At 40.5% G+C, this 25,460-nt stretch overlaps 1 protein-coding gene across 1 annotated transcript in view; it reads left to right on the top strand.

Annotated features, from left to right (window-relative positions):
- Positions 1-25,460, top strand: part of ADAMTSL2 (ADAMTS like 2) — a 48,560-nt gene that overhangs the window by 12,768 nt on the left and 10,332 nt on the right. Inside the window, exons 5-14 of the mRNA XM_073637799.1 lie at positions 574-676; positions 1,582-1,727; positions 1,841-1,964; positions 2,435-2,515; positions 2,614-2,789; positions 2,910-3,240; positions 3,335-3,680; positions 15,869-15,972; positions 18,807-18,933; positions 23,372-23,585. Of these exons, the coding sequence (XP_073493900.1) occupies positions 574-676; positions 1,582-1,727; positions 1,841-1,964; positions 2,435-2,515; positions 2,614-2,789; positions 2,910-3,240; positions 3,335-3,680; positions 15,869-15,972; positions 18,807-18,933; positions 23,372-23,585 (1,752 nt within the window). The remainder of the gene's footprint in view (positions 1-573; positions 677-1,581; positions 1,728-1,840; positions 1,965-2,434; positions 2,516-2,613; positions 2,790-2,909; positions 3,241-3,334; positions 3,681-15,868; positions 15,973-18,806; positions 18,934-23,371; positions 23,586-25,460) is intronic.

Genomic DNA, 25,460 nt, shown 5'->3' on the forward strand with positions numbered 1-25,460 from the left:
CACTAAACCATCTCAGACAGATGTCTGTCCAGCCTCTGAAGACTTCCATTGAATGGGAACTCACCACCTCTCGTGGCCGCCTGTTCCACTCATTGATCACCCTCACTGTCACATTTTTTTTCTAATATCTAATATGTATCTTCTCCCATTCAGTTTCATTCCATTGTTTCTAGTCTTTCTTTGTGCAAATGAGAATAAAGCTAATCCCTCTACAGTGTGACAGCCCTTGAGATATTTGTAGACAGCTATTAAGTCTCCTCTTAGTTTTCATATCTCAGAAAGGCAGAGGCATAGGAACTAAAGAGAAACAACGCCGGATTCAGGAGAACAGCGGCATTACACTGGGTAAAATGACATATTTATGGCAAGTGACAGGTCCTCCTTAATTCAAGTAAATGCAATACCAGACAATTTGAGGTGCTGTTTTTTTAAAAAAAAAAATGTTTTGCTTTTCATGTTCATCTTTCAGTTTATGCAGATTATAATGTCATTTTCATGTTGTGCCGGCAATTATGTAGACTGGATTTAGAGAATGATGAAACCTGGTGCTCTCCGGTGTGGGTTTCATTGCAGGAATGTCCGAGTAACAGCAGGAGTTTCCGAGAAGAACAGTGCACATCTTTCAATTCTCACGTGTATAATGGAAAAACCTATCAATGGAAACCGCTCTATCCTGGTGAGTGTCATTGCATGTGTGATTTACAAAAGGAAAGCCATGAAATTACTGGGTCCTCTGTACATACTGCAGGTCTGAAGAAGCCATTTATAGTCAGTGTTGCACATCTCGGCCCTGTTGAACCAATGGGTATGACCTCATTACAGCACACGTTTCCATATGGCAAAATCACAGTCCTAGTATCGGAATGGCTTTTTAATGCCTTTACACACTTCTGTGGTGAGGACTGTACACAGACTTAAACCCGTGGTGCTGAAAGTAGGAAATGCTCAATGACTTTGCTGGATCTGTCCAGTGGTTTTAAAGGAAAACTCCAGGTACAAGTCAGACCATGTGTTGTGTCTGATGTGAGGTCCTAGGCGGTGGAGAGTGACACGAGGGTTCTCTCCTTGGTGTTCTTTGATTCCTCTATGTCACCCCCTTGGATCTCTGTTCTATTCATAACACAGTAGTCAATTTTGTCTGTAGTGTTCCTTTAACAGTAGTCTTTGTCCAAAAAAAATAAATAAATTTGAATTTTCTTCCAATCCGGCTTTAGAATGTTGCACAAATTTGAATTTCTGGGAGGAGCTTGCTCTTTGATTGACACCCCTGAGTAAAGTCTACTGGGTATATTTTTCATGTTTAGAAAACTAGCTGTCACTTTTCTTCCTTACTCAACTATTGGCTCAAAAAGAAGAATAGCATTGTTAGTTGTAACTTCTACAATACTGCCTCCTACGGGTAAGAATATAGATTTAATTTTAAAAAAATGTTCATATCTGACCAGAATGATAATATAATTTTATTCCTACAGTGCCTATATAATATATCCTGTAATTCATCTTTTAGCTGGACTACTAGTTGGTAAAGTGAAGGTGTTGTATTGATCTTGTCTGGACTTACTTATGGATGTTGGGTTCTAGATGACTATGTGCACATCTCCAGCAAACCGTGTGACCTGCAATGCACAACAGTTGATGGTCAAAGACAGCTAATGGTCCAGGCTCGAGATGGGACATCCTGCAAATACAGTGACTACCGAGGGGTTTGTGTGTCTGGAAAATGTGAGGTTTGTTGACACATTCCTATAGAACATTGGGCAATAATTTTTTTAAAAAACTTTCAACAGATGCACGTTTTGCTGCTTGGTCCATATTATATCTACCGTTCCTCTCTCCCCAGCCAATTGGATGTGACGGAGTTTTGTTCTCCACCCACACACTGGATAAATGTGGTGTCTGCCAGGGAGACGGGAGCAGCTGTGTCCATGTCACTGGGAATTACCGGAAGGGAGCTTCCCATCTTGGTAAATGGTTCAAGGTTATCAACGTGCATAATTCTTTCCCCACTTCTCACTTAATGAGTTTTCTTATGACTTTGTCCGTAAGAAAACTTTTGAAGGAGTAAGTCAACCACAAATCCTGGTGTTTGAAATCATGGGGCAACCACTTTGGATCAGGTACTAAATGAAACAAAAATAAATGAAAAAAGTTGCATTGGCCGAAGCTCCAACTTGACTGTAAAGTAACAACTTGTGCCAAAAGATATCCAGAAAAAGCGGGTTGGGCAATTACAGTTGCCCAATGACATCTACTTTGTTTACCAGTCCATATTGAGTGACTTGGGTGTCTTACAGGAACAGTAGTTTGGTGGGCAAAAGTTGCAGGTAACTGTATCAAGGTCATATTGGTGGGACACATGGTCGGACTCAGACTCATGATCCAGCTGAAGAGGTTTAGAATACTTAAACCCTGTATAACATTTAATTTCTCTTAGGTTATGCCCTAGTAACATATATTCCTGTTGGCGCAAGGGATATCCAGATAGTTGAACGCAAGAAATCTGCAGATGTCTTAGGTCAGTAACAGTCACTCATATGGTGCCAAATATAGTCATGCAACTATGGTATCTATGAATGTTCATGTTGTGTGGGTCTTCAAACTTTGTGTCTCAAGCTGTTGCAGATGAATCTGGATATTACTACTTCAATGGCAATTTCAAAGTTGACACCCCCAAAAATTTTAATATTGCCGGCACTATTTTTAAATATCGGAGACCAATGGATGTGTATGAAACTGGAATAGAGTACATAGTGGCTCAAGGACCAACCAACCAAGCCTTGAACATCATGGTGAGTCTAGTAGATGTGTTGTGTTTTTGTTACCATGTCGAATGGTCAGAAGATGACCGAAGACAGATCCTATTGTGCCATGTAAGGGGTAATCGTTTGTACTGTTGCATCTTTTTACAGGTATGGAACCAAAATGGCAAAAACCCTTCAATCACTTTCCAATACACCCTCCTCAGAAAGCCAAATTCTCGGGTCACTCAGCCAATCTATTACCCCTTCCCAGACTCTGAGAGTGAAGAAAGCAAAGAGTTTGAAGAGGATTTTACATCCCAGAACAGAAGTCTCAACACTAATGTTCAGAAAGGAAGAACAAAAGGGGAAACTCCGACCTTTGGGAGACAAAACTCAAGGGAGAACGGAAGCCCGGTCAATGAGCGGAACACAAATGAAGTGTATGAAGGAGGAGAAGCCATGGAATGTGAGAAGAGGGCAAAATGCAAAACAATTAAAGGTAAAAATTGTATTTGTTGGTTGGTTGGATGTATGCCTAATGCCTTCAAGGGGTTCTACTACAGAACAAATGATCTATTCTTCTCTTCACGTAGATCTGAGCACAAACAAGACTACTTATATCTCAGACACTGGAGAACAGGACTCTTCACATAGATATAACTCCAAAGAGTTCCTACCTGGCAATGCCATTGCCAAGAAGTTTTCCAACAAAGCCACTGGGTCCAGAGAGACTTTCCATCACCTTAACAGAAGCATTGGAGAACCTCTCAACTCTGTGGAGCCCAATCTGGACAATCTCTATGCTGATTATGAGGAAAATGAGGAGACTGCCGCTTTTGACTGGAATGTCACCTTCTTGGAGTTGAGCATTAACACCTCAGCTGAGACTCAGTTGACCAACGCATCGGCCCCTTCTACAAATAGGACCCAGAAAGTGAGGTAGGTGAGCTCCACAATCTCGTGAGGTTCTTTTAATTCCCCTATAATTCTATAGATCTTTGAACAATCATCCTCAAAATTATATCTGCACTTACCATGTGGCCTATATTGTCCTACCTTACCTAACATAGAGGTGGTCATTTTCGTCTGAGTGATCCAGACATCAGGCCATGCCAGGACCTGTTCATGTTTTGGAGATGGTTTAGTATTCTGTAGAACTGGAATGGATGAACCAATGTGAAAACCTGTATCTCAGATAGGTCAAAAAGTACATTTTTTTCAACCTCTTGACCTCGAAGAGACACTTTTGTTCAGCTGATGAATAATATTCATTGGTAATTTGAGCCCCCCTGTAAGTTCTGTAGGGACAGTGAAGCATCTCTAGAGAGCACCTTAAACCTCAGCTTGTCACTAAAGTGGTGTGTAAGAGTTTGGGCCCGATTCATCAAGCAATTTCTGACAGATTTCTAAAATAAAATTGCATGAAATTTTGCAAAAATTTTCAGCAACTTGTAATTGCGAAAAACATTTTTGCAACTTTTGGAGTTTTTACGACAGTCACAGCCAGATCCACCAACAGTTTGAAAAGTGGGTGGCTGACAAATTTCTTATAATTATATTATCAAAAAAGGTGTAAATTATGACAGAAATGTACTCTAGTATCTGACTAGAGTACATTTCTTGCAGTGGGACAAGGCAGCTAAAAGTTGTGCCAAATTCATTGAATGCCATTGTTCTCTATTGGGTTTACAAGATTAGAAAAACATGGATGCTTTTTTCTCCAAACAGCACCACAGCAGTTTAGAAGTTGTGTGTGGTTTTTGCAGTTCAGCCCCATTGTTTTTCAATTTCGACTTAAGTAAAGCATGAAACATCCAAACTAGGCTGGAGTTTTGCTTTCATTGTGAAATTGAGAAATCTACTGTGATTATGACTGAATTCCCTGCATAGATGATGGGGTGTGACATACAGTACAGACCAAAAGTTTGGACACACCTTCTCATTTAAAGATTTTTCTGTATTTTCATGACTATGAAAATTGTACATTCACACTGAAGGCATCAAAACTATGAATTAACACATGTGGAATTATATACTTAACAAAAAAGTGTGAAACAACTGAAAATATGTCTTATATTCTAGGTTCTTCAAAGTAGCCACCTTTTGCTTTGATGACTGCTTTGCACACTCTTGGCATTCTCTTGATGAGCTTCAAGTGGTAGTCACCTGAAATGGTCTTCCAACAATCTTGAAGGAGTTCCCAGAGATGCTTAGCACTTGTTGGTCCTTTTGCCTTCACTCTGCGGTCCAGCTCACCCCAAACCATCTCAATTGAGTTCAGGTCTGGTGACTGTGAAGGCCAGGTCATTTGGTGTAGCACCCCATCACTCTTCTTCTTGGTCAAATAGCCCATACACAGCCTGAAGGTGTGTTTGAGGTCATTGTCCTGTTGAAAAATAAATGATGGTCCAACTAAATGCAAACCGGATGGAATAACAAGCTGCTGCAAGATGCTGTGGTAGCCATGCTGGTTCAGTATGCTTTCAATTTTGAATAAATCTCCAACAGTGTCACCAGCAAAGCACCCCCACACCATCACACCTCCTCCTCCATGCTTCACAGTGGGAACCAGGCATGTAGAATCCATCCGTTCACCTTTTCTGCGTTGCACAAAGACACGGTGGTTGGAACCAAAGATCTCAAATTTGGACTCATCAGACCAAAGCACAGATTTCCACTGGTCTAATGTCCATTCCTTGTGTTCTTTGGCCCAAACAAGTCTCTTCTGCTTGTTGCCTGTCCTTAGCAATGGTTTCATAGCAGCTATTTTACCATGAAGGCCTGCTTGCACAAAGTCTCCTCTTAACAGTTGTTGTAGAGATGTGTCTGCTGCTAGAACTCTGTGTGTCATTGACCTGGTCTCTAATCTGAACTGCTGTTAACCTGCGATTTCTGAGGCAGGTGACTCGGATAATCTTATTCTCAGAAGCAGAGGTGACTCTTGGTCTTCCTTTCCTGTGGCGGTCCTCAGGTGAGCCAGTTTCTTTGTAGCGCTTGATGGTTTTTCCAACTGCACTTGGGGACACTTTCAAAGTTTTCCCAATTTTTCGGACTGACTGACCTTCATTTCTAAAAGTAATGATGGCCACTTGTTTTTCTTTACTTAGCTGCTTTTTTCTTGCCATAATACAAATTCTAACAGTCTTTTCAGTAGGACTATCAGCTGTGTATCCACCAGACTTCTGCACAACACAACTGATGGTCCTAACCCCATTTATAAGGCAAGAAATCCCACTTATTAAACCTGACAGGGCACACCTGTGAAGTGAAAACCATTTCCGGTGACTACCTCTTGAAACTCATAAAGAGAATGCCAAGAGTGTGCAAAGCAGTCATCAAAGCAAAAGGTGGCTACTCTGAAGAACCTAGAATATAAGATATATTTTCAGTTGTTTTACACTTTTTTGTTAAGTATATAATTCCACATGTGTTAATTCATAGTTTTGATTCTTTCAGTGTGAATGTACAATTTTCATAGTCATGAAAATACAGAAAAATCTTTAAATGAGAAGGTGTGTCCAAACTTTTGGTCTGTACTGTATAACTAATATTGTTTTGTCGTTGTTGTCATTGAAAATACATGAGCGGAGTCATGACTAAGATTTTGCAACACAGAATTTAATTTTATGAAAGTTAGGATTATTTTTGGTTTTACAAACAAAAAAAAAAGAGTTGGGAAATAGATAGGTGACTAACTAAACCACGCATGAAAAAATGAATCCATTATCTTGGAGAGAAAGTCTTTAGTTTACCGCCACTTACTGTACCTCACATAATAGCTAGGCTAATTCTTTCCCCATGTTACAAAGAGGCTTCTGTGCAGCAAGACAGTCTAGACAGGACATTATTAGGCTGAACGTTTAAATAGCAAGTTACGTTCCTGGTGGAATGCATGGCATAGGTGTCCCTTGTAAGAATGTGAGACTGTTTGTCATTTCTTCAATAAAACATGAGACGTACACATGGAGATGCAGAATTGCCCAGTAATAGATATGCCAAGCAGTCACAGACAATAAACACATGCTGCTTAAAAGCCCTGAAATCTCCGAGGGCCGACTGTCACTCATAAGACATCACAAGGCACCTTGTCGTGAGATGAGATTCTATCAGAAATGGATATTTCCCCCCAGAAAAAAACCCACAATGGGACCTCAAGACTAGTGCTGCTTCATGCCACCGTGAAGCCTATCCCATGCTGAGGAGACTTTGTGTTGTGAAGCAGAGAAGAGCTTCAATCTTTGGCTTTCCTGCCCATTTTGCTAATCTTCCAGTACTTATGTACTCTTCTTCATCCCATGGGGATTGGGTGTTGAGCCAACCTGAGTTCATCCATGCGAAAGGGGTGTCTAGCTAATTTGAGGCCATGAGAGAGGGGTGTCAAGCCAACCTAAGCTCATGCATGAGGGAAGTATGTCTAGTTAATTCAAGCTTATTAATGAGAGAGGTGTGTCTAGCTCACCTGAGCTCATCTATGAGAAAGGGGTGTTTAATCAATCTGAGAAATGTGTGTTGAGCCAATCTGAGCTAATCCTTGAGAAAGGGGTGTCGACTCAACCTGAGCTCAACCATCAAAAAGAGGTGTCGAGCTAGCCTAAGCTCATTCATGAGTGAGGGGTATCGAGCCAACCTGAGCCTAACCATGAAAAAGAGGTATCGAACCAACCTGAGCTCATTCATGAGTGAGGGCTGTCGAGTCAACCTGCGTTCATAAATGAGAAATGAGTGTTGAAAGGGGTGTCTAGTTAACCTAAGCTCATCCATAAGAGAGAGGTGTCTAGCTAACCTGAGCTCATCAATGAGAAATGAGTGTTGAGCCAACTCAAGCTCATCCATGAGAAAGAGATGTTGAGACAACCTGAGCTTATCCATGAAAAATGGGTGTTCAGCCAACCTCAGCTCGTTGATGAGGAAGGAGGTTTGGACCCAACCTGAACTAGGAACTAGGAACACCCTGTTCACACTCTATATTTAGCAACCCTTTGAAGGTAGAGAAAAAACTCAGCACACTCCAAAATATAATGCAAGACTTATTTACTCAAAACATTGCACAATACCTAAAAAGTGGTAAACGCTTTTGGCCATGAGACCTTCCAGGGAACATTGGATTGTCTAAAGATTTTAGTGCATGGAAACAGCCCCACAGGGCACTGGGATATATGATGATCCCATGCAGATGGTGCCTGTGACCAATGAGAGTATTTCCATACATTGACATCTTTTGACCATCCAAAGGTCTACGTAAAGTCCCATAACCAATCATCTACCACCTGTTTATGGGTTGTCTAATGTCTTAAATATACAGAGAAAAAATAACCTGGTGGTGCCATTTGCTTCCCTGTAAAGCATCATTTAGTCAAATGACATACAGTACAGACAAAAAGTTTGGACACACCTTCTCATTTAAAGATTTTTCTGTATTTTCATGACTATGAAAATTGTACATTCACACTGAAGGCATCAAAACTATGAATTAACACATGTGGAATTATATACTTAACAAAAAAGTGTGAAACAACTGAAAATATGTCTTATATTCTAGGTTCTTCAAAGTAGCCACCTTTTGCTTTGATGACTGCTTTGCACACTCTTGGCATTCTCTTGATGAGCTTCAAGAGGTAGTCACCAGAAATGGTCTTCCAACAATCTTGAAGGAGTTCCCAGAGATGCTTAGCACTTCTTAGCCCTTTTGTCTTCACTCTGTGATCCAGCTCACCCCAAACCATCTCGATTGGGTTCAGGTCTGGTGACTGTGGAGGCCAGGTCATCTGGCGTAGCACCCCATCACTCTCCCTCTTGGTCAAATAGCCCTTACACAGCCTGGAGGTGTGTTTGGGGTCATTGTCCTGTTGAAAAATAACTGATGGTCCAACTAAACGCAAACCGGATGGAATAGCATGCCGCTGCAAGATGCTGTGGTAGCCATGCTGGTTCAGTATGCCTTCAATTTTGAATAAATCCCCAACAGTGTCACCAGCAAAGCACCCCCACACCATCACACCTCCTCCTCCATGCTTCACGGTGGGAACCAGGCATGTAGAGTCCATCCATTGACCTTTTCTGCGTCGCACAAAGACACGGTGGTTGGAACCAAAGATCTCAAATTTGGACTCATCAGACCAAAGCACAGATTTCCACTGGTCTAATGTCCATTCCTTGTGTTCTTTAGCCCAAACAAGTGTCTTCTGCTTGTTGCCTGTCCCTAGCAGTGGTTTCCTAGCAGCTATTTTACCATGAAGGCCTGCTGCACAAAGTCTCCTCTTAACAGTTGTTGTAGAGATGTGTCTGCTGCTAGAACTCTGTGTGGCATTGACCTGGTCTCTAATCTGAGCTGCTGTTAACCTGTGATTTCTGAGGCTAGTGACTCGGATAAACTTATCCTCAGAAGCAGAGGTGACTCTTGGTCTTCCTTTCCTGGGGTGGTCCTCATGTGAGCCAGTTTCTTTGTAGCGCTTGATGGTTTTTGCAACTGCACTTGGGGACACTTTCAAAGTTTGCCCAATTTTTTGGACTGACTGACCTTCATTTCTTAAAGTAATGATGGCCACTCTTTTTTCCTTACTTAGCTGCTTTTTTCTTGCCATAATACAAATTCTAACAGTCTATTCAGTAGGAATATCAGCTATGTATCCACCTGACTTCTGCACAACACAACTGATGGTCCCAACCCCATTTATAAGGCAAGAAATCCCACTTATTAAACCTGACAGGGCACATCTGTGAAGTGAAAACCATTTCCGGTGACTACCTCTTGAAGCTCATCAAGAGCATGCCAAGAGTTTGCAAAGCAGTCATCAAAGCAAAAGGTGGCTACTTTGAAGAACCTAGAATATAACACATATTTTCAGCTGTTTCACACTTTTTTGTTAAGTATATAACTCCACATGTGTTAATTCATAGTTTTGATGCCTTCAGTGTGAATGTACAATTTTCAAAGTCATGAAAATACAGAAAAATCTTTAAATGAGAAGGTGTGTCCAAACTTTTGGTCTGTACTGTACATAGCACAATAATGGTGCAACTTATAGGGCCATGGTGTGGGTGTTGACCCCATAATCTCCCCTACTTCCACCTATCTTTGATTGGTTCCTAGATATCTCTTTATCATATATGAGCCATTGTGAGAAATTCTACCATACAGGCATGCTGCTATGATGGGTCTCCAAGATAATGAGACTGAGTGCCAATTTTACTTAAGGATTGGACGTTGAACCCTTTTCACAGGCCCTTCAATATAAGCAAACACAGGATAAGGAACCAGACGAAGGGATACTGCCACCAGCCCTGTCCTACAAAGGATGAATAGTCGTATGGGGTCAAGGGACATTGGGCACACTTGACCCCACATGTGGGCATTTGATGGTATAAGCCAGCCCATAGAAGGGTCCTGTTGTACAATTTGCTCCATAGTAACATAGTAACATAGTTTGTAAAGCCGAATAAAGACTTGCGTCCATCAAGTTCGACCTGTTAGTTCTGTAATTGCTAAAGTTGATCCAGAGGAGGGCAAAAACCCCAAATGATTTGGCCAATCTTCACCTGAGGAAAAATTCCCTCCCGACTCTGAAACCAGGAGTCAGAATAAATCCCTGTATCAACCTACTATTTTATTTTATTTTTAAGTATATGCTGAAATCTGCCTGGTATCTAGAAATGCATCCAGTCCCCGCTTGAACTGGTGTATTGAATCCGACATAACCGTCTCCTCACTCAGTGAATTCCATATTCTCACTGCTCTTACCGTAAAGAACCCCTTCCTATGCTGGTGCTGAAACCTTTTCTCTTCCAGTCTTAGTGAGTGTCCTCTTGTTACCGTAATATCCATATTCCATGACCTTGTCTTTTCCATTTAAGTTCATAAGGATACAACTATCCAAATCTGGTGGCCATATCTTTCGACTAGACGTTGTTGAGGGCCAATGTAAATTACTGATGGAAGCTGAAAAGGGTGAAAAACATCAAATTCCAGGAACTCGTTTCTAACTTAAAACCTAAAAGTGCTTTATTTACGATTCTATGTTGGTTAATGATAGATTCAGCAGGACAGTGCTTATTTATGGAATCCATTAGAAGGAGCGTGCAGTATAGGGAGCCGTGGTTTCTTTATATGATCGCTTCCAGGAGAACCAAAATCAAATTGTCTAACTAATAATTTTATGACGCACGCAGGCTGAGCACAATTCATGAAAACCTGCTGAACGGTTCGACTCAGGGATTACATGCTGTTTTCTGTAGGTCATTTTTATTGGCCCGCAGGTTTTAACCACACTGCAAAAATAACCAAGGTGAACTCGTCCAAAAACTGCAAACGTAAAGAGGGATGGAAACACATGACTTTACATATGTAGGATAAAATATACATACATCCAGGCTGAAGGACAAGGAAGGTTTTAGAAGATGAAACATTGGGCTATTGCCTGAGGTCCACGTGCTCCAATGGCGCAGGATGAGACCCCCAGAAACAACCTTAGCGTGGAGCTGAAAAACATTTTATATGGGCATTAGAAAGGAGAATTTTGTGGGAAATGTATAGCACAGTTATGAGGACACTTGAATATTATATTATTTGAATATTATATGAAGGTATTATGGAGGCAGTGGGCTCACAGCTCACAAGGCAAGGCTAGTATTACTCTCCCTAACCCAGTAATAATGCCCCCTGAATTTCCCCTGAAAAACAATAATGCCCAGAGTGTCTCCTTAAAACAAAAAATCCCCCATCAGGGCCCCCTTTAGAAAGTATTAGTGCCCACTTAAAAAGTAAGGATGCTGCCTGAGTGCCCTCTTCAAAAGTAATGATGCCATCTTTGTGCTACCCTCAGTAGAAGCAACAAAGTTTATACTCACCTAATGCGATTGAACGACCAAGTTCTCATCCTCCCTGCACACGGAGCTGACGGCACAAGGGCCACAATGCTGTCATTGTGCCTCATTTTCTGGGACGGTGACATCTTGAAGGCCTACATTATGGAGAAAATTGGGACACGGAGCCTATGGATTCAACCGTATCGGCATCATGTTGATGGTGATACAGCTCAAAGTGGCGCTCGAACGGAGATTTGGAACACCCGGCCAGAAGTCTTTGGCACGGTACAAGGACCACAATGCTGTGGTGTCATTGTGCCTCATTTTCTGGGACGCTGACATCTTGTAGGCCTACATTATGGAGAAAGTTAGGACACAGAGCCTAGGGATTCAACCGTATCGGCATCATGTTGATGGTGATACAGCTCAAAGTGGCGCTCGAACGGAGATTTGGAACACCCGGCCAGAAGTCTTTGGCACGGTACAAGGGCCACAATGCTGTGGTGTCATTGTGCCTCATTTTCTGGGACGCTGACATCTTGTAGGCCTACATTATGGAGAAAGTTAGGACACGGATCCTATGGATTCAACCGTATCGGCATCATGTTGATGGTGATACAGCTCAAAGTGGCGCTCGAACGGAGATTTGGAACCCTCGGCCAGAAGTCTTTGGCATTAGCAGCGCTAATGCTACTTTCTCTTGTTTATTTTGAAATTTTGCACCCCTAAGAATTTTGCTTTAAGTCAAATCCCCTTACTTGCAACTCCCCCCCACCTTAGTACAAAGACCCGATAGGGAGACAAACTTTTTTAGTGGAGTCAAATTCTCTTTAAATTTTAGGAAAAATTAGTCAATAGGAGTATTTTGTCTTTTTTTTTTTTAAAGACTACACTAATTAGGAAAAAACATGTAAAATTTAATTTCACTAAAGTTAGGTGCACAGACTAGGTTAGGTCCCAAGAGTCCGCAGCATTATACTTTTGTTTCAAACACCCGTCTTCAACTTAGGCAGCCAAAACAACACTTGAATCCAGTCCTGTAACTTCTTGCCAAAACCTCTTTTTTTATTTTTATTTTTTTTTCACTCTTTTCCCTTTTTGGCATGGACTAGTCCAGTAAAACACTGCGGGATCAATCCAGAGGGAAAGAATAGGTTTTGTTTTATAAAGCTGGCAATTTTACTGAAACACAAGTGCACACCCACCTAAGGCCAGACAGAACCGAAAAAAATGTATACTTGAAAGAATATTGCTAAAAAGGACAAACTTAACAAGAGTCCATCCTATTGCTGGTTTTTATGACTGGTTACTTTAGGTCTAGATTTTCAAGACTTTTTTCTTTTCTTAAAGGATCACTACAGGCAAAACTGATACTTTATTATATGCCTAGTACAGGGCGTAAGGCGATGGGTGCATGACAGGGACTGAAAAAAAGAGATCAGATATGTAATACTTCATTTCTCCTGCAGGGTTGCTGCAGGGAAACTGAATACTTCGTGCCAGGTCCCTCTTCAGATTACAGCTGAACACTTGGGTCCCAGCAAAACCTCTGATCATGTAACTCATCTAGCAAAAAGGCTTTGCCAAAATTGGACCCCTTTAAGTCACCAAGGCATCTAATCTAGTGAAATGTGTTATCCGGTGTAGAAAAGGGGATTTTTTTGTCCACATACTTTTTTAAAAAATTATTTGGAGGGTAAATTAAAGGAAATGTAAGTCATCTGAATCGGCCAATTTCCTAATGTGTATAGACAGGTGTCAACTCTTCTAAAATGGAACATGTTAGGTGAAAGAGAGATTAAGCTGGCCACACACATTAGATTGCTAATGGCCGAATGATGCTTCAGCCAATCATTCGGTCGACAACCATTTTGGCCGACTCTACCATACACGATCTAGCGCTTCCACGATCAAGCTCTCCCGTGTTCTCTATAGGAAAGCAGCTGACTGACACATACACATTAGACTGTTGGCTGAACCCGTCCATATCGGCCATGGTGGACGTTACAGGCATTCAGCGTGGATATAGCATGCATGTTTGACATTGACAGAGGGCCGAACCATCTTTATGGAAATATTCTTTCAAGGGATGGTCGTTCGTGGACAAGATGAAAGCTTTTTCTTCCAACTATTAGACAACCGTTTCAAACATGGAAACTTACTTTTAGATGATCTCAGTCTGTGATTGTTTCAAGTTGAAGCCATTCATTTTCATTAACTAATGTATGTATATTGTTACCTCAAAGCTGACCATACACGAGATAGCTGTAAGCTGAGTATTTACATTCTCCTGACTCCCCCATATACATGAATGTTCATATATTTTCAACTGTGAGAGAAGAGAAAGCCGCTGACTGATACTCCAGGACACCCCCATACACATCTGATGGTCAGACAATCCTGACAAAATCACACCAGGTCATAGTCTTTACATTTTGTTGGAATTGATTGAATTGGTTTTCAAGGTCCCATCATTGTCTCTCTTGACCAACACCTTTTCAACATTGTCACTTTGGTTAAGATTTACTGTTATACCTAAACCAAATCCAACCCTGAGACCACTGACCACCAACATTGAGCTCATTATATCTTTACCACATTTTGTAGGCCTAGTGTCTTCGTACATCTCGGTCTGCCAAAGAGTATATTGGAAGTCTGAACTTCCACTTGGTTGGCTGATGATATTTTATCTTCATTTTTGGTGCTTGAAATTGAAGGACCAATACAACTGGAAGGTTCAAAACCCAGCAGTGATACTCGAAACGTACAGTCCATATCAGAACACCGGTATGGTGGTCCCCTTCAGAGATGTAGACTTGTCTTTTCCAGAGGTGGAGACAGGAGGGAATCATTTTATCAATCACTTATTGACTTTCTTCAACAGTGGCCAGTTCCCAAGGTTCTTCCAAGACGTCAATGACCAACTCTATATATAAATAGAAGGTCATAATGAGAATTTCTCAAATTGTTATTCCATTTGTCTTTCGAAATTATGTTTTCCAAGTTTGATTGTGCCCTTTTGGAACTTGCGTTGTGTGCATGTATTTTATCCCATTTCTCTAAAAAGCCTGCTTCTCCCCCCAATCAGAATGTGGGGTTCTTGATTCAGAAGACCTCCCACACCCCCTTGTTATTGGTAATTATTGAATTGGCCAGTTGACGCATTAAAAGGCCTTAGTGCCTGGTATGGAATTAGACACTCTGAATGTACCAATGGTAAAAAAAAAACAAAAAACATTGGGACATACTGGTGTAAATGGGGATAGATATTGTAACCTGTGAAGATCTGATTAATATGGGGTCTATATGAGGGATACTACACATCCGTGTAGGAAGTTCTGCATGTTATGACTACATTTGTCAGGTCAACGCAGACAGAAACTGAATGAACGGTGCAAAAATACTGCACTTAATGACCATAAAGGGTGGCTCCATTTTAGGAAACGCCCCTTAAATAAAAATGCACCTCCCCTCCCTGCACTTGTGTCATAGGGCATTTTTCCTATGCCCCACTGGGATTCTCTCCTCCTGCGCAGCAGGGGACCCATGAAGGAATTGAGCCTCTACAAAGGAGACGCAATGTCATTTCAATATCCCAGCGCCGCTAATCTGGGCGCTGGGGTGATGAAATCCCATTGCGTGGGAAGAAATGAAGCAGTAGCCTAAAGGGGGGAATGGGCCCGATAAAATGGTCCACTGTGCTTATTATGGACATCCTCTTTTCCTTTGTGGAGGCTCAATTTCTTTAGGGGTCTCCTGTGACGCAGTGGGGAGGAACCCTTTGTTTACAAGTATAAGGAAGGGCGGTGTTTGTTTTTTTTTTTTAAAGGACACATTTAAAAAAACAAATGTCCATGAAAGCCTTCGAAATCAATAGACGAATAACCCCGACAATGGTGGTCAGCAAGACCCGTTCATACGGTTTCTGCTCTTTCGAAGCTACGACTGGTGGTTGTTATGTCCCTAGACTTCCTTGTCCCTGTTGTTATATTCTGATCTGTTTCTATACTGGGTATTTTTATCCCATTCTCTCTTTTTAGACAGTGGAAGCTCTGCTTCTAACCAGGCTGGGGATTCTACTTGGGGAACAGGACAGGTATGTTTTTAATACCCCAAATCAACCACCTAAGCACATCCCTCCATAAGATATATGTCTGTATAATGTATCTCTACATGTCCACATACCAGTAAACCAACACAACCAGTAACCAAGAGATCGTGATGCTGAAAAACTTTACGAACTGTCTGTGTCTATAAGAACTTGCGCTCTTTCCATGGTAATGGTGGCGCACTCATAAATCATCTGTTTTTTTGTCTGTCGATAGAAAAGGGCCAAAGTTACTGAGGAAGGTGCAGGGAATAAGCGCTGTGGACATGTACCGATGGAAGCTGTCTTCTCACGAGCCGTGCAGTGCCACATGTACTACAGGTTTGTGCCATATACCTATCTTCTATTACCCTGTTTCAGGGCTGAAATTAGATTGTTGGATGCTCATGGGTCAAAATTTGGAACCCACCTGACACTGACAATGAAGTTTATGGACTGCCAAGCCAATTCTATGTGCTGTACATCCATTAGACTGCAAAAGTGAGGATCACACATGTCCACCTCTCCATCAGGTCTCCAAGGTAGTGGGGACCTAAGGGAATACCCATCCTATCATTCGGCACTACGTTGACTTATAACTTTTTTTATACAGACTGAAACAATCCATCCAATGGTGGTGAAACATGGCTGAAATAAGCTGGTATTAAACAAATCTGTAATGTTTTCCAAAATCATACTCCATGGGACACGAAAGGGCTAGTCTTTTTCTAAATTGCTGGTCAACTACCTGATTAGGATCCTTCATCTACTGGCCAGAGCAAAGAGTCTTGCTCTAAAAGCTTTGACAATTCTATGAAAAGGGTGTAATACTTAATTTCTCCTGCGGGGGCACTGCAGGAAAATTGAATAATTGTTGCCAAGCTCCTCCACAGAAAACAATTGCTGCGCAAAAACCCCAGCAGCAAAACTTTATGATCATCTTATCAACTGGAAACCTTTCTAACAAAAAGAGATTAATCAAAGCAGACCACCCTTTTAACTGACTAAACAATTTTCTAAGAAGTCTAATAGTTTGCCACAAACTGTTTTCACGTGGAATTGCCTAATAATGTAGAAACTTTCAATATCCTGAACGAAGATACCAAATTATATAAGTTTGCTAGAATTTTCTCATTGTCTATTACTAACAACTGTCCAAGGTAGTATCAGTCTTCCATGAGGCGCTCAACCCTTAAAAGTCACTTTAATTTTGTTTGCAGATTTTCAAATTTGTATGAACTACTAGAGACACCGTATTTATTTGAATTCTGTAACCAATGAGACACATTGGTTTGCGTTGGAGCTGTGTGCACAAAACGGTAGCCTTTTTTTAAATGCCTTGGGGCAATAAAAAATGAATAATTGGTTGCTCAATACCCTATTTGTATAAATAATATCATGGAAATGTTTCCAAAACCATCGACTATACCTGTAGACCACCAAAAAATAAACCAGAGAGTAATGTTATATTTAGTCTACAGCTGCTCAGCACAGCGCCCCCCGATGTCTGCTGAGTGTAATAACGTACACTGAGCTGGCTTAGGGTGCATAAATACACATTAGCTGTTCCCCACAACTTGGCTGTCAGTGCCCGGTGGTGAGATAGGCTCAGCAATATTTCCACTGGCAGAGTGGTAGAGGGGCACAGCCTGGGACTTTAGACAAGGCTCTTTTGTGAGTAGGAGACCAGAAGACACTAAATGCGACTCCGCGTCTGCAGGAAGGCTGCTCGCCGTGTGCCATGTCCCTTTCCTCCCGAGCGCGGAATTATACGGGATAATAAAAAAAATATGCTGACTATGAAGACAGACACTTTCCATCAAGGAACGTGTAACATTTCTATGTGCCTATCACTCAAATAAGTCTTACTCCTGAAACCAGACATTGCTTAGTTTTTAGGAATTTTTTTTATTTCAATTATTGAAACCCTGCAAGACCATTTGTATAATCCTCCATTAACCATCTATATGTCTTCAACATCTGTATAGCGGCATTAATACTTCATATGGCTTCGCCATCCATTTGACAAGGTGGAAAATGGCTACAAAAATTAAATAGGCTAAGTGATCAACATAATAAAGTAAATATTATTAATAACAATATTAATTAATTAATAAAATAATATAATATACCTAAAATAATACTATGACTAAATAAAATAATATAAATTAATAATAATAATAATAATAAGTAACCAAACAGGTTCAGTGGTTAACATAATAAAATTAATATAATCAATAATAATATAAATGAATATAATATAATAAACATAAAATAATATGACAAAGTAAAATAATATAAACCTAAAATAATAATAATGATAAGAATAATTAATGATAATAATGAGAATAATAATGATAATAATAATAATGAAAATAAAATGATAATAATACAAATAATAGTTAAAAAATAATCAAAATAAAAAGTTAGCAACATAAAAAAATTAATAATATGACAAAATAAAATAATTTAATAAATGTTAAATTAAATAATAATAAATAATCAAAATAAAAATAAGTGTTCAACATAACAAAATAAATAAGTCATAATATAGCAAAACAAAATAATTAAATAAATATATAATACAATATAATAACAAGAAGAAGAATTAATCAAAATAAAATAGGCTAAGTGAACAACATCAAATAAATAATAATAGCAATACTAAAATTAAATAATATAATAAATATAAAATAATAGTAATAAATAATCCAAATAAAATAAGCAAAATGAAGAACGGCTAGGCATTACAGGTCTCTTGGGTTAACAAAATAGACCCTTTTGTTATCCTATATTAATGAATAGATCCAAATAGTAAACCATTGAGGTAGTCCTTGGAGAGAAGAAGGCCATTGGGTGGACCCTTTGTTCCAGGGTAACAAAAACCAATGCAGAACTCCCTCTCCAGAGAAGGGGCATTTGTAGCAAACAAGGTGATAAGGAAATTGGCCCAATAGTCAAGAGAAACATGAGGCCCCTCTGTCCTGGATGGCAAGACCTGGCACCATGAGGCCCGTTTTTGATCAGCCATTACCAGTCAATAATTACTAACATTACCAGGATCGATATAAATCAAGGAAGAAAACATAAAACCACCCCCAAAAAATGGGAAAAAAATTATAATTTTTTTTATACATATATATATATATATTTTAATTTTTGTTAATTCTTCATAGGAGTGATGTCAAATTACGCCATGTGCGTGCGTTATGATGGAGTGGAGGTGGACGACTCACACTGCGACGCGTTGACCCGTCCCGAGCCCGTACACGAGTTCTGTGCCGGGCGGGAATGTCAGCCAAGGTACACACTGTAGTAAACACTCATTTGCAGATTACTCCGACTGCCACGTTCCAGGACCAACCTTCTCACAACTTCCAGATGGAGGCGGCCAAAAATATCATCACGCATTTCTGAAGGCTTCTGGTAGAAATGTACTGAGTCATTCGGTGATGTGATGGATACCGAGCCATGACTGTACTGCACTTTGCTGCTTTATGTCGCCGCCAACCCTGGTTTTCCAAAGTAACGTAATTAAAAATAAGGATTTATTTTCTGTCCTGAAATAGTAAAATAAAAATATTCTAGTCCCGAAAAGGTTACTCCACCCAAATTACATAATCCCCTCTTGCTTTTGTCATTTTATCCCTTGTCTATATATAAAATACAGAGGCAAAATAAAATGCTCTAGTGTTATGTAGCATTGTATGGGGGGATTATTTGACTTAAATTATGTGGGATCTATAGAACAGTATTTTATGGACTCCTCATAGGAGCATTTTTTTTAATGGTATGGGCACTATATGGTGGTATTATCTAGACTGTAAAACCGGCTGTATTGTCTCAGCATTACATGGTGGTGTTATGTGGTGAGTAATAATGCAGTATTGTCTCAGCACTACATGACGGTGTTATGTGGTGAGTAATAATGCAGTATTGTCTCAGCACTACATGACGGTGTTATGTGGTTAGTAATAATGCAGTATTGTCTCAGCATTACATGGTGGTGTTATGTGGTGAGTAATAATGCAGTATTGTCTCAGCACTACATGACGGTGTTATGTGGTAATAATGCAGTATTGTCTCAGCACTACATGACGGTGTTATGTGGTGAGTAATAATGCAGTATTGTCTCAGCACTACATGACGGTGTTATGTGGTGAGTAATAATGCAGTATTGTCTCAGCATTATATGGTGGTATTATGTGGTGAGTAATAATGCAGTATTGTCTCAGCACTACATGACTGTGTTATGTGGTGAGTAATAATGCAGTATTGTCTCAGCATTATATGGTGGTATTATGTGGTGAGTAATAATGCAGTATTGTCTCAGCACTACTTGACGGTGTTATGTGGTGAGTAATAATGCAGTATTGTCTCAGCACTACATGACGGTGTTATGTGGTGAGTAATAATGCAGTATTGTCTCAGCACTACATGACGGTGTTATGTGGTGAGTAATAATGCAGTATTGTCTCAGCACTACATGACGGTGTTATGTGGTGAGTAATAATGCAGTATTGTCTCAGCATTATATGGTGGTATTATGTGGTGAGTAATAATGCAGTATTGTCTCAGCACTACATGACTGTGTTATGTGGTGAGTAATAATGCAGTATTGTCTCAGCATTATATGGTGGTATTATGTGGTGAGTAATAATGCAGTATTGTCTCAGCACTACTTGACGGTGTTATGTGGTGAGTAATAATGCAGTATTGTCTCAGCACTACATGACGGTGTTATGTGGTGAGTAATAATGCAGTATTGTCTCAGCACTACATGACGGTGTTATGTGGTGAGTAATAATGCAGTATTGTCTCAGCATTATATGGTGGTATTATGTGGTGAGTAATAATGCAGTATTGTCTCAGCACTACATGACAGTGTTATGTGGTGAGTAATAATGCAGTATTGTCTCAGCACTACATGACGGTGTTATGTGGTAATAATGCAGTATTGTCTCAGCACTACATGACGGTGTTATGTGGTGAGTAATAATGCAGTATTGTCTCAGCATTATATGGTGGTATTATGTGGTGAGTAATAATGCAGTATTGTCTCAGCACTACTTGACGGTGTTATGTGGTGAGTAATAATGCAGTATTGTCTCAGCACTACATGACGGTGTTATGTGGTGAGTAATAATGCAGTATTGTCTCAGCACTACATGACGGTGTTATGTGGTGAGTAATAATGCAGTATTGTCTCAGCATTATATGGTGGTATTATGTGGTGAGTAATAATGCAGTATTGTCTCAGCACTACATGACAGTGTTATGTGGTGAGTAATAATGCAGTATTGTCTCAGCACTACATGACGGTGTTATGTGGTAATAATGCAGTATTGTCTCAGCACTACATGACAGTGTTATGTGGTGAGTAATAATGCAGTATTGTTTCAGCACTACATGACGGTGTTATGTGGTAATAATGCAGTATTGTCTCAGCTCTACATGACGGTGTTATGTGGTGAGTAATAATGCAGTATTGTCTCAGCACTACATGACGGTGTTATGTGGTAATAATGCAGTATTGTCTCAGCACTACTTGACGGTGTTATGTGGTGAGTAATAATGCAGTATTGTCTCAGCATTATATGGTGGTATTATGTGGTGAGTAATAATGCAGTATTGTCTCAGCTCTACATGACTGTGTTATGTGGTAATAATGCAGTATTGTCTCAGCACTACATGACGGTGTTATGTGGTAACAATGCAGTATTGTCTCAGCACTACATGACGGTGTTATGTGGTAATAATGCAGTATTGTCTCAGCACTACATGACGGTGTTATGTGGTGAGTAATAATGCAGTATTGTCTCAGCACTACATGACAGTGTTATGTGGTGAGTAATAATGCAGTATTGTCTCAGCACTACATGACGGTGTTATGTGGTTAGTAATAATGCAGTATTGTCTCAGCACTACATGACGGTGTTATGTGGTGAGTAATAATGCAGTATTGTCTCAGCACTACATGACAGTGTTATGTGGTGAGTAATAATGCAGTATTGTCTCAGCACTACATGACGGTGTTATGTGGTGAGTAATAATGCAGTATTGTCTCAGCACTACATGACGGTGTTATGTGGTGATTAATAATGCAGTATTGTCTCAGCACTACATGACAGTGTTATGTGGTGAGTAATAATGCAGTATTGTCTCAGCACTACATGACGGTGTTATGTGGTGAGTAATAATGCAGTATTGTCTCAGCACTACATGACAGTGTTATGTGGTGAGTAATAATGCAGTATTGTCTCAGCACTACATGACGGTGTTATGTGGTGAGTAATAATGCAGTATTGTCTCAGCACTACATGACGGTGTTATGTGGTGATTAATAATGCAGTATTGTCTCAGCACTACATGACAGTGTTATGTGGTGAGTAATAATGCAGTATTGTCTCAGCACTACATGACGGTGTTATGTGGTGAGTAATAATGCAGTATTGTCTCAGCATTATATGGTGGTATTATGTGGTGAGTAATAATGCAGTATTGTCTCAGCATTATATGGTGGTATTATGTGGTGAGTAATAATGCAGTATTGTGTCAGCACTACATGACGGTGTTATGTGGTGAGTAATAATGCAGTATTGTCTCAGCACTACATGACGGTGTTATGTGGTGAGTAATAATGCAGTATTGTCTTAGCACTACATGACAGTGTTATGTGGTGAGTAATAATGCAGTATTGTCTCAGCATTATATGGTGGTATTATGTGGTGAGTAATAATGCAGTATTGTCTCAGCACTACATGACGGTGTTATGTGGTTAGTAATAATGCAGTATTGTCTCAGCACTACATGACGGTGTTATGTGGTGAGTAATAATGCAGTATTGTCTCAGCACTACATGACGGTGTTATGTGGTGAGTAATAATGCAGTATTGTCTCAGCACTACATGACGGTGTTATGTGGTGAGTAATAATGCAGTATTGTCTCAGCATTATATGGTGGTATTATGTGGTTAGTAATAATGCAGTATTGTCTCAGCACTACATGACGGTGTTATGTGGTAATAATGCAGTATTGTCTCAGCACTACATTATGGTGTTACGTGGTTAGTAATAGCGGCATCATTGTCTCAGCACTACATGACGGTGTTATGTGGTTAGTAATAATGCAGTATTGTCTCAGCACTACATGACGGTGTTATGTGGTGAGTAATAATGCAGTATTGTCTCAGCACTACATGACGGTGTTATGTGGTGAGTAATAATGCAGTATTGTCTCAGCAATACATGGCAGTGTTATGTGGTGAGTAATAATGCAGTATTGTCTCAGCATTATATGGTGGTATTATGTGGTTAGTAATAATGCAGTATTGTCTCAGCACTACATGACGGTGTTATGTGGTGAGTAATAATGCAGTATTGTCTCAGCACTACATTATGGTGTTACGTGGTTAGTAATAGCGGCATCATTGTCTCAGCACTACATGGCAGTGTTATGTGGAATTAAATTATGAGAAAATCTGCCTGAAAAGGTAAGTGGGAATCATACTTTGTCCAGGGCCCCATTTTATGATGATATGCATAGATGGGAGGGTGTTTTAGGATGAAGTGATATCTGTATAAAAAAAAAACTAAAAAGGTATCTGTAATCAGGTATAGTAATACTAAGCAGAGCAATGAGCCAAAAATGTCAACTTTAAGTGCAGTTCATGTTGAAACAATAATCCCATAGTGTCCTAAAACCCCGACAGTCCAGTAACATAGTTCTTCCTTGTTTTAGGTGGGAGACGAGTAGTTGGAGCGAGTGTTCGCGGACCTGCGGCGAGGGCTATCAGTTCCGTATTGTCAGATGCTGGAAAATGATTTCTCCTGGGTTCGACAGCTCGGTGTACAGCGACTTATGTGATTCTGCGGATATCACCAAACCGGATGAGAAGAAAGTTTGCAGAAATCCAGCATGTGGACCCCAGTGGGAAATGTCGGAATGGTCCGAGGTAATCGCTGATCATCACCTACATACTGTATGAGTCTTTGTAACGGTGTTCCCATCACATCGCTACGATATGCCATATCAGTTGGGGCCTGACCGCTAGGATTCCTACAGATGTTTAGGACGAAGGGGCTGCTTCGAAAGTGGAGGGAATGACAACACAGCCCCAATGAAGTGAATGGGGCCGTGCTAACGTTCCCTACAGAGTGAGTGGTTGCAATTATTCCCAGTAATGTACTGGGAGCAGCATGTCCACAACAGTCCATAGCGATCTGCCATCACTTTCTCATTTCTTAGGCAGTGCAGGAGCTCATGCAAGTTCTGGGTTGCAACTCTGTCTAGATCTCAATTTCTAGAGATTGGGACGGCAGTAAAACCTGCAATTAGCCAGGGTAATCATAGGGAAAGGCTTACTCTTTAGTCCTCCATTGTTTTGGGCAGGAGTCCCCCAATCATGGATTTCTACAAATTTTAAGTCACCTGCGTGATCGTTGTGACTTTCTGTATTATAGGCTTCTCTTTTCATAACTACATGAGTACAACTGTTTGCAAAATAAGGATTCCAATGCCGCAGATTGCACGCTCAGCATTTTCTGCATCGGAGGGTTGAGAGCAGTCATTACTTCAGGCCTGCTTATAATTGCCGGTTAGCCAGCCTAATAATATTGAGTTCAGAATGCCGTCTTGTATGGGTGACCACTGTGTTTGATCTGTATAAAGTACAGCTGTGCGTCCCCTGCTGCGAGTGAGGCTTGCACGCATTCCTCTAACCTCTGGGCACCATTACCAGCTAAACTAATCTCATTTTTTGATCAGTCTGAAGCTTCTCGCCAGCTGGCAGAGCATAAAACGGCCTGTAACAGAGTGACGTGAACAGCCTTAAAGCCCATGTGAAGTGTTTGAGAAACGCGTTGGTCACATGCTGTCCTGTCATGCAGCCTTACGCCAATGTGCAATCTCCAGGGGATGCTGTCCTACTGGATGTAACTGCTGGCGATGCCTATGGTGTTGTCAGTTCGAGTAGGCCGAAATACTCAGCAATATCTACAATAAGTACAAGTAGGATCTACGACAAGTACAGGTAGGAGAAGATCTTCCTAACTGATGTACATGAGCGGTGTAGCTGTAGGGGATACAGAGGTAGCAGTCTCGCCCAAGCCATGATACACGACGATGGCCTAAGGAGGCATATGGCTAGGAGAGGACCTACTTCTATGGTCATTTATGTGGGCTTCTTTCACCCATGACATTCTTCCTACAAAGTTAACTTCAATAACAAGCTGATTACAAAATGTCCTGGTACAAGAACCCCGAGCGATCAGTCATGATCTTTGGAGGAAGCAAGTGTTCAATCTCCCAGAAGCGCCACCGCAGGAGAAATAAAGAATTGCACAATTCCTACTGAAAATAACAGGTTGTAAATTAATATACAGTACAGACCAAAAGTTTGGACACACCTTCTCATTTAAAGATTTTTCTGTATTTTCATGACTATGAAAATTGTACATTCACACTGAAGGCATCAAAACTATGAATTAACACATGTAGAATTATATACTTAACAAAAAAGTGTGAAACAACTGAAAATATGTCTTATATTCTAGGTTCTTCAAAGTAGCCACCTTTTGCTTTGATGACTGCTTTGCACACTCTTGGCATTCTCTTGATGAGCTTCAAGAGGTAGTCACCGGAAATGGTCTTCCAGCAATCTTGAAGGAGTTCCCAGAGATGCTTAGCACTTGTTGGCCCTTTTGCCTTCACTCTGGGGTCCAGCTCACCCCAAACCATCTTGATTGGGTTCAGGTCTGGTGACTGTGGAGGCCAGGTCATCTGGCGTAGCCCCCCATCACTCTCCTGCTTGGTCTAATAGCCCTTACAC

Source organism: Phyllobates terribilis, unplaced genomic scaffold (assembly GCF_046119375.1).
Source record: "Phyllobates terribilis strain yellow unplaced genomic scaffold, ASM4611937v1 Scaffold_7__3_contigs__length_470593459, whole genome shotgun sequence".
NCBI lineage: Eukaryota > Metazoa > Chordata > Amphibia > Anura > Dendrobatidae > Phyllobates > Phyllobates terribilis.